The 10263-nt window shown below is 43.0% G+C and overlaps 1 protein-coding gene across 6 annotated transcripts in view; it reads left to right on the top strand.

The window, feature by feature from the left end:
• The first annotated feature begins 6819 nt into the window (after positions 1 to 6819).
• The window catches only part of ITGB6 (integrin subunit beta 6), a 69936-nt gene continuing 66492 nt past the window's right edge, over positions 6820 to 10263 (top strand). For 2 of the 6 annotated variants that reach the window (XM_029225944.1, XM_029225945.1), the window contains exons 1-3: positions 6864 to 6943; positions 7052 to 7127; positions 7875 to 7954. In XM_029225944.1, the coding sequence (XP_029081777.1) occupies positions 6899 to 6943; positions 7052 to 7127; positions 7875 to 7954 (201 nt within the window). In that variant the 5' untranslated portion in view covers positions 6864 to 6898. Of the gene's footprint in view, positions 6944 to 7051; positions 7128 to 7874; positions 7955 to 10263 lie in introns of those variants that run through there. The other 4 variants (XM_029225948.1, XM_029225947.1, XM_029225946.1 and 1 more) reach the window with 3 other exon arrangements.

Here is a 10263-nt window from a genome sequence, read left to right on the forward strand (position 1 = left end):
TCAGAATACAAATCCAGAGTCCTGACCGTGACCCACGGGGCTCTGGTGACAGCTCTTCACTGTCCCTGTGCCTCTCTGGCTGGTCCCCTGTTACCTCCTTGTGATCACCCGTCACTCCTCTCCAGTCTCACCGGCCACCTTGCCTTGCTTGTCCCCAGACACTCTTGCCAGGGGGGCCTTGTACTCATGTCACCTTATCAGAGGCTTCCCTGGCTACCACACCCTGCTCACTCCCTGACCTCTTACCATTCTTTGTTTTGTTCAGCACGGATCACCATCTGACATCTTTATTTGTTCGGGTGTCTATTGTCTGTCTGTCCTACAGGAACACAAGCTCCACGAGGCAGAGACCTTGGTAGTTTTAATCAACACTGTGTTCCCAGAACAGTGCCTGGCAAGTAGTAGGGTCTCAGTAGATACTTCCTGAATGAGTGAGTGAGTGAATGAATGAATGAAGAATCAGAGCTTATTTTTGCTAATAATGTCCACCCCATGGCAACCCCAGACGTAAGAGATGGTGCTCATCAGAAAAAAAAGAAAAACTTTGCTTAAAACGAAGGAATCCTAACGTCGGGTTAGACTGCTAGAGTTATCTTTTGAAAGGAAAAGAGAAAAGAGTGCTCAGCAGTTTTGCAAGCTGTGAATGAGTGAATTACTCTGCAATCAACGTTTCCGTCTGTTCACATGGACTTCCTGCCATGACATACCATTTGCTTCATAGATGGGGAAATGGGCAACGAAGAGAGGGTCATTCTGAGAGTCAAAGCAGATTAAACTCATATTCTCTGATATTTTATGGAAAATCTCATCTGTGGATTTATTCCACAGCTCAAAGACAGAAGGAGCTCAGTTCTTTTAGGATTTCAAAATAAGTTCCCTAACAATTTCCTTGAGTACTTTTCCCAAGCAGGTCTGACGTACAAGATTGGCATCAGACTTGCCGAGGGAGAACCGTCCTCCTTTTCCTAGTAGGTGACTGACTCCTGTGCTCCAGAGTGAGGTGCAGGGTGGCTGCCACCGGAGGCCCAGGAGTTAATCAATCCTGAGTCATCGCCGGCCCACAGGAAATGCCGGCCACCGCCCTCTCCTGGACACAAGGCCAGGCCCAGCGCTGTCACTGTCCCCTGAAGGGCAACAGGTTTTGTTTCCTTTGCTTTTAAGTGATTTTACGGGATGTAAATCAAAGGAGGAATAAGAAAAATGTTGTACAATCCAGGACCACATTTCTGTCTCATTTTTGGTGGTGAATGATCCACAGGATGAACAACAAGCAAACCAAAAAGGAGACAGCTGGCTACAGAGCTAGAGCCGGAACGAGGGGTCTAGAGATGGAGAGACAGACTTATCTAAATGTTCCTTGGGGAATTTCATTTCTTGCTGACAGCTGCTTTAGGATCCTCCAAACATCTCTTATGTACCAGTAGGCAGTTTGCACGGTGATGCGGAGCTCGGACTCGGGGGAGAAATCCGTCTCCAGGGCTCTGCTGCCTGAGCAGCGTTGCAACGGTGGGCAGGTTCCATAGCTTCTCCTGCCTCAGTTTCCTCATCTGGTAAATGGAGGTCAAACAGTTCCTACTTCTGAGGGGTATTGTGAGAATGAAATAGGTCAACACTAGGAAAATATTGAACAACGCCTGACACAAAGGAAGCGCCCAATAAAGCTATCTACGATAAACACAAATCCTGAGTGAAGTCAGATGGGGATTTACCATAAACAGATGGAGCCTCAGTCCCAGCCCCTAGCTTGCCCAGGTGCCTGGGAGCTGCAGGTGGCTCCAGGTGGGGATGGGAAGCCACATTACCACTAGGAAGCATTTCTGGGTAAGCATTTCTGGTTAATTTACCTAATGTGATATCAAGAAGAAAGGGCCTGGAATCTCTAAGCCTTCAGTAATTTGTTGTCATGGTTTTGTTTTATTTTTCCCCCTCTCTCTTTCTCACTTTAAATAAATATACACTTTTATATCCAATTTATTTCCCATTTGCATTCCTTTTCTTAAACAGGGTCCCCCAAATTATACAATCTTCAGGCCCTACCCAATCTGGATTCATTCCAGAATGGTATAATTAAATCTTCACCATAATCCTGAAAAGTGGATATTATCACTATTTCACAGACTAGAAACTAAAGTGCCGAGAGATACATGCTATCCCCAAGGACATACAGTAGGACTAGACTCAGGTACTGTACACCAATATTCATAGCAGCATTATTCACAATAGTCGAAAGGTGAAAACACCCCAAATGTCCAGCGACAGATGAATGATAAATAAAATGTGGTATATCCACACAATGCAATATTGTTCAGCCTTAAAAAGGAATGGAATTCTGCTACAAGCTACAATGTAGATAAACTTTGAAAACATTATGCTAAGGGAAATAAGACAAACAAAAAAGGCTTCATTGTATGATTCCACTTATATGAAGTACCTAGAACACTCAAATTCATAGAGACAGAAAGTAGAATGAATGGTAGTTTCCAGGGGATAGGGGGTGGGGGAAATGGGAAGTTATTGCTTAATGGATACAGAGCTTTGGTTTGGAATGATGAAAAATTTCCGGAGATGGACAGTGAAGGTTGCACAACAATGTAAATGTACTTGATGCCAATGAATGATACACTTGAAAACAGGTATAATGATAAATTTTATGTTATGTATATTTTACCAAATTAAAAAAAGTAAACTCCAGACTAGAATGTAAGTCCCTGGCCACAAAAAATTTCTCTAGCACTTAGCATGTTGTGGGCATTACACACTAAGGTGACAGGAAACTGTTACACATCCTTCTTTATTTTTATTATTATTATTTTTTTTGCGGTACGCGGGCCTCTCACTGTTGTGGCCTCTCCCGTTATGGAGCACAGGCTCCGGACGTGCAGGCTCAACGGCCATGGCTCACGGGCCCAGCCGCTCCGCGGCATGTGGGATCTTCCCGGACTGGGGTACGAACCCGTGTCCCCTGCATCGGCAGGCGGACTCTCAACCACTGCGCCACCAGGGAAGCCCCGCACATCCTTCTTTAAAAGAATTTTTCTGAAGATCTTGAAATGTGAAATGAAGGTGTCCACTTCCAGATTCTGTGCCCCCAAGTTACACACATCTGAGGTCAGCCATAGCATCCTGTGAACAGGATACACAGTTACAGCAGTGCCAGACACAAAGGGATAGCATTCATTTCTACGTGTCCTTTCAGCTACTCAGTATAAAATGCTTCATAGAAAGACAACTGGAGGGAGACTTGTCACTGGTACTTGAAAGAAAGCTGGTAACATAGCAAGGCCATCCCAAGAGCTGGCAGTCATCACTAAGGTCACTACAGTTCAAATTGGCTCCCAGCCAGGTTCACTCAGTGTTTACTCTCCCAGGAGTGTTTTCAGGTGCCCTGGGGCTGGCCCAGCTGACCCTAGATGGTTATTCTCTGATGTGAATGATGGGCTGGGTCTGGGAGAGACCCAAGCCAAATACAATGAGTCAGATGGGTTCCTGAGGTCAGGGTTCCACTGAAGACAATCTCAGAAGCAGAAGGCAGCTGAAGAGAGGAGTGCAGGCGACGTGGCTTCCCTGGGCTGTGTGGTGCTCTGCTATTCCACCCACGCCTCAGCTCAGACGTCTTGGCCCCCAAATGGAGTCAGAGTCCCCAGCTGGGGCTCTGAGCATTTGGGATGGTAGGATTCTATCCTATGGGCCCAAGCAGCCTGTCTGAAAATCTTAATGGTGTGACTTAGGATCTCTCGATTTTAAGAAATACAGAGACACCCTCAACAACCCATAAGCAATGGGAATTTGTTCTAAGAATACACATTGTTCCAAGAGACAAGATCCTGGGGAAACCCAGGAAGGGCCGGGCCTCAGAAAGATCCAATCTGGAAGGGCGTTTGGAATCATGGCAGCTGTCCGCCTGGGCCGTGTTCCTTCCCCTCGGCAAAGTAAGTCTGTGGGTCTAACTCTAGTGTTTTCCGTTCATGTGACTCAGGGGCCCTTCTCGGCTGCTTTGACTAGTGATACGCTCAACCCACCCCCTTGTCTACTCATTATAGATTTCCTCTGCCTCGGGCTTCTGTCTCCTCGTAGCTGCCGATTCTTCCTAGTATGGACTCACTCCAGAGGCGTCACTTTTCCTTCCACCTGAGGTCCTCTCTCTGCCAGCTTCAGCTCCTATTACTGAAGCCCAGTTTTAGTCTGTATTTCCCAGTTTAAATTCCATATATATACAGAAGCAGAGGTAATTAATCCGGTTGGCTTGGCTAAGGGGACAGAGTTTTCATTCGGGCGGGTTTATGCAGCGCTGGCCAGTTTATGGAACAAGTAGGGCTCCCTGCACCCCCAGGGGCATGGATGGGTACTTTCCAGGAGAGGGCACCAGGCACCACATCTTCAGGGAGCCAGAATACTTCCCCTGTGCCGAATAACCTGGTACGGATTCTCCACAGTGGTGCCAAGATAAAAACAGAGTGGATGGAGGTTTTCTTGTAGCGTTGTTCTAGTTTGTATGTTCTCTTCAATTCTGCCCCTGTCCTCCACCCTGCATTTTAAGTCTTTACTCAGCTTCCTCACAACGCAAGCAGGGGACGTCTTTCCTCTCTCCTATCTGCACTCACTGCGTGTCTTCTAAAACCATTTATTCATTTACACGTCTGTTGGCTCAATATTCGTGGAGTAGTTGCTTTGGCACAGGTAAAATACTAGACAGCCAAGACGTAAAATGTATCCATTTAGCTGATGAATATAACTGACTACTTACAAAGTCTGGCATTATGCTACTTGCTGGGAATAGAAAGATAACTGAGACACTGGACCTGCCTGAGACATAGTAAAGAATTCAATAAATACTTGTTGAATAAATCAGTGCCTTAAAGAACTTCACAGTCTACTGGGAGAGAGAGGCAAGGATCTTGGCAACTACAAGCAAATTGGAAAGGGCCATCCTGGGGAAAGTCCACAGGAAGGGAGGCCTGGCGAGACCAAAAAGCTCTCCCTAAGGGCATTGATGTCTGTACTGAGACCTGGACAAGAGATGAGTCAGCGAAGTGAGAAGAATGAGGAAGAAGCACACGCCTCCAGACAGCACAAATGGTGTGTGCTCAGCCTTGGAGGTAGGGGAGGGAGTGCGCATCACAGGGGCTGTGACTGAGGACAGATGGTAAACAAAGCAGCACAACTAGGATTTTAGGGCTGGGGTGGAAGTCTGTACGTAGGCTAGTAAAACAACACACCCTTCCTACCCCTCTTTCCTCTTTTTTTTTTTTTTTTGCGGTATGCGGGCCTCTCACTGCTGTGGCCTCTCCCGTTGCGGAGCACAGGCTCTGGACGCGCAGGCCCAGCGGCCATGGCTCACGGGCCCAGCCGCTCCGCGGCACGTGGGATCTTCCCGGACCGGGGCATGAACCCGTGTTCCCTGCATCGGCAGGCGGACTCTCAACCACTGCGCCACCAGGGAAGCCCCCCTCTTTCCTCTTCAACCCAGATTTATCATTTTTCATAGCCCTTAGGACAGCCTGATTTTAAGAATCTGTCTGTTCCCCAGCCTAGAATATATACTTCCCAGGCCAAGAGCTTGGCTTTGTTCACTGACATATCCTCTGCTTCTAGAACGATACTTAACACAAAGTAGATGCTCAATAAATGTTTATTGAATAATGGATGAATGAATGAATACATGAATGACAGCTAATACAGGATACCAGTATTAACCAGAGGTAATATGAGGGACACAGATATCTGTGCCTTAATCTTTCTTCTTCAACCTAAATCAACTGATTTCATATAACGTATTTTTCTCCCAAAAGGTATCCTCTCAAGTCTTTAATAATTCTGGTTTCTCTCTGAAGGATTCTTGCCATGTTCTTGCAGATTCCTGTGTATGATGGAGCTCAAAATTGAACATAGCTTTCTGAGAAGAACCTGAGCAGACTATAATTAGTTTTCTCTCTTCACAAGTTTCACATGCTTGCCTAGAAATATACCTTTAAAAGATAATCTCCCAGGACATAAGCAAGCCACAAAGAAGCCTGTCTAAGGTCAAGCAGTTTGGAGAGCAACGAAATAAATATTTGTTTGCAGTATCTGCAAACCCCAAACACTGTCTGGAATATATTAGGAAAAACACATAATCAAACTCCTGAAATTAGCCATAGATTGTTGTATTTTAAATGTGTCAGTTTTCTGTTCAACAAATAAATATCTTCTATGTGCCAAGTAGTGAGCTGGGAGCAGGGACCGTACGTGAGAAAGAGAACTTGGTCGCTATGCGGAGGAGAGGGATTCAGAATCTTGGGCACCATTGTTTCTGTTTCCACTGTTATTGTTTGAGACTAATTTTGAAATATTATATTTTTTCTAATAATGCATTTAAATAGGAATTTTATACTTATGGAAAAATATCTTTCATCCAACTTAAAAAACAAGGGAACACAGTATTTTGCTTTCCCTAGACTGCCTTCCAAATTATAAAATAATGATTTTTATTTTTCAGAGTTCATCTCAATTCTCTGAAAGGATTTAACAATGGAACATAAAAATCTCAGGTATTTTCCTTTAGCTCATTTTTTAAACCCTCCTTATACATAACTTACATATTTGTGTTTTATTTATCATCTTTATTGTTTACATTAAATTATAATTATTTTAGAAACAACTTTAGATCATATTTCAATTGCTCTTTTGACATTTCATCGATCAGTATTTTACTAAAGGTGTCAACTTTCTCTAGGATGCAGAGAGACTAATAGAATTTACACAAAAATTTCTACTGAATGAATTTTCCCCACCTTCTTGGTGATTGTACACCTGCCTTCCTTATAAGGAGAACAAGGAAGTAAATCATGCTGAAGTTGCTCTTAAGCACAGCTTTTCTTCTTTACCTGTCCAGGTAGCTTCTGTTTTCATTTCAGTCTTAATGAAAACTTTTTTATTTACATCTCAAGTTGCTTTTCAAAGCAGTGTAAGTAGTATTTACAATTTTACACTTCAAGAAAGAAAGGCTTTTAACGATGTTCAGCTTTAGTCTTGTAATGTTGAAGGTAATTCATTTTTTAATCTGTCTGCACAGCGAGAACTGAAACGGATGGGGATTGAACTGCTTTGCCTGTTCTTTCTATTTCTAGGAAGGAATGATCACGTACAAGGTAAGACTTTAGTTCTCCAATATATTGCTTTCGTAGTGTGCTTGACAAACCTGCCGTGTGATTCAGAAACTAGATCAGAAGTCATTTTTTATTTGATCTGTTCAATTGCTCTTTTGCCATTGAACGAACACTTTAACAAATTACAGGCAGCCGCAAGGCTGTTCCCACAGCGAATGCTCCGGGCTTAAGATAAATAAATACAAAGGTTGCATGGGCACCTTAATGAGAGAATTAAACAGCACTACTGCACAAGAGGACTTCTTAATACTCTTGTGACAACCATTTTGGTAACTTTTCTAGCTACCTTATTGTACAACAGGGCCTTCCACTTGAGAGTGATAACCTTGAGAGAGAAAAGGGACTTAGTTTTTAAATAAAAATACAGTACATTTAAGAGAGAAGCATTCTTTAATGGGTACGAATAATTTTTAAAAAGTTAAAGGGGGATGATACTGAATGAGGACGATAAATATGATGATCCTGTATTTGTGAACGTTAAGGTATTTTCATATTTTAAGAAAAAAGAGAGTGATTATTTTTGGCTACTAAGACATGCCTGTTTTCAACGTGATAGATGTAAAATATGAAGTTTACTATGGATTGCTCTCATTTTGAGGACTGATCTTTGAAGACTAAGAAATGAACTTTGGTATTGTTTTGCTCAAGTACCTTAAGAGCCGTAGATCTCATGAATGGAGTGGCAGAGAGTGTGCTGAATCCCTTGTGTCTTGCTGGGCTTAAAAACAGGTGGCTGTGCCATGGGGGATGCAGAGACCTGTGAGGACTGCTTACTCATTGGACCTCAGTGTGCCTGGTGTTCTCAGGAGGTAAAACAAATGACCTCAGCCTGTGTGTAAAAAGTGCACTTACATTTACGGTAATTCCATCCTTGAGTGTTCTCATAGCTTCCTGCTTTCTCTAGGGTTATAGAAGTAAAACAGATCAGGAAAGGAAAATGTAAGCGTTTGTGATTCCAAGTGTCCTTCGTGTGATTACATTCAAAAGCAATTTGAGGACAGAGTGAATGTCAAATTATTCTGAAATATACGTAACTCAAGATTCTTTATTTAACCTGATGCCTCCTCTGATTTTAAAGCCATTTCTAATTGCTTACATGTAAAATGCTGAGGCTCTGGGTAACCAGAGATCATGAAGTTGATAATTTTCAAACATACATTTGATTTCAATATCATAGTTGTATTCCATCTGTGGACCAGCATCCTTTCTGAATCATTACTAGGATCTGAGGGAAGTGTTCTAGGCTTGGGGTAAACTTTACTGTTCAGACATTATCCAGTTCTTTTAAAAACTACGTGAGCTTGGTGACTCTGTACCACACTGATGACAAAACCCGAAACAGACATTCCTTATCTGATCAAACTGAAAACTACGTGAAGGTAGCAGAAGGGGATTGGGGAATGTATAACAAGCCATCCAGAATCAGTGTCTCCTGTGACACAACTGGGCAATCTGTAAATGATTCCTGGTAAGAAGGAGCTGCCTTAGCTCTTTCTGGAATGAAAGCAGTTCTCTGCTGAATCTCATAAAGAGAATCTAAACACAAATCCAACCATACGAATGCCAAGTTCAACAAGAATTGAGTAGCATGTTCAAGGGGAACAAACCTGGTCGCCTAACTCAGGTCCAGGCTGTCACTGTTAAAACCCACATTTCGGTTACATGTGTCCATGGAGGGGCTCGCAGACCGGAGCACAGACACAGCTCACTCCCCTGCTATCGCCTCTGCTGAGGGGCGGAGCTCACATATCAAAAGAAGGCTTGGGAATATACAAAGAGTGGAAACCCCACATTTTTTGACATTGACTCTCTGAAGAAGTCAATGTTAGTTTCATGATAGAGACATAAAACAACAAATCAGTCTAACAAAATGCCCATCTCTAGAATTTTCACTTACGTGCTTCTTTAGCACTTACTGAAGAGAGGCTTTTAAGTTACTATGGATAGCTTTGCTTGTGGATAATGCTCCATAGTCAAATTTTCATCAAATTTGAAGACCAGATTATTCTGAGAGGTCACTCACTGATATAACTAATAGTAGAAGTAGTGATATCAGTAGAGACAGTTGGAGCAAAAAGTAAATTAGGTTTCTGCTTAGAACAGATAGAAAATAGGTTCCAGGGTTAGCACTGCCTCTGACCTTTTGGCAGACAGAGTGATTACAGGTGGTAGCAGTGACACTGTGTTAAGAAGGATTCTGAGGTCTTGTCAAGCCATGGTTTGCTTTGGATGCATCATGAGAAGTTACAGAATTTGCTACCCCTCTCTAAGGCCTTAAATATACACAGGCCTTGCTGATAGATAACACATTATATTCTCAAAAAATCAACTTCCGAAGAAATGTAACTTTCTTAGTTGGTGAAACAGCAAGAGTGGCTTAGAATTCTCAATGAGGAAAAACAATATGAGCTTGGTTTGCTTCTCTCCAAGTATGAGAATCAACGGGCCCCAAGACCAACCTTGCCCAGAGGCTCACCTGCTCTAGAGCAGCCATGGCTATTAGGTGAGATAGGTGTTTATCACTCAACTGCATCTCTCTGTTCTGGGTGTTCCAGGGTTGGATGGCCACATTTCTGCCTGAAAACACTTCATCTCACTGCCTCCAGATACCCAGGTGGATCAGAGGGGAACTGGGAAACTCCTGAGTCCTACGCAGAAAAGCAGTCTTTTACACAATTTCTCGTTCCCTTCCCTTCCCCACATCCAAATGTTGGAGAAATTTCTAAAAGACCTTAAACTGGAACACTTTAAGACCCTGAGTTTAAAGTCCCCAAGAGGTCAACTTTAGTGAAGTAATACTGTAATAGAAGGGTAAATATATCCATAAATTAAACTGGGATAGAGAGTAGATAGGGAGATGTCACAATCTTTGCCCTTTAGGAAGCCACAGAAAAAGCTCTTTGTCACTGGATTTGGTAATAGACACACTGAGAGTCTGGACAGTCCCAGGATTCCACAAACCTACAGGTTATCCTGAACAGATAATTCACACGATGATGTCAACTCTATGACCCAGCTATTTCAAGGACCTGAGCACAGGAGACATTGTAAAGGAGTGAGCATTAAAAAAGAAAGAAAGAAAGAAAGAAAGAAAGAAAGAAAGAAAGAAAGAAAGAAA

The sequence above is a fragment of the Monodon monoceros genome, unplaced genomic scaffold (assembly GCF_005190385.1).
Source record: "Monodon monoceros isolate NGI ecotype Baffin Bay Population unplaced genomic scaffold, NGI_Narwhal_1 Super_Scaffold_16, whole genome shotgun sequence".
Taxonomy (NCBI): Eukaryota; Metazoa; Chordata; class Mammalia; order Artiodactyla; family Monodontidae; genus Monodon; species Monodon monoceros.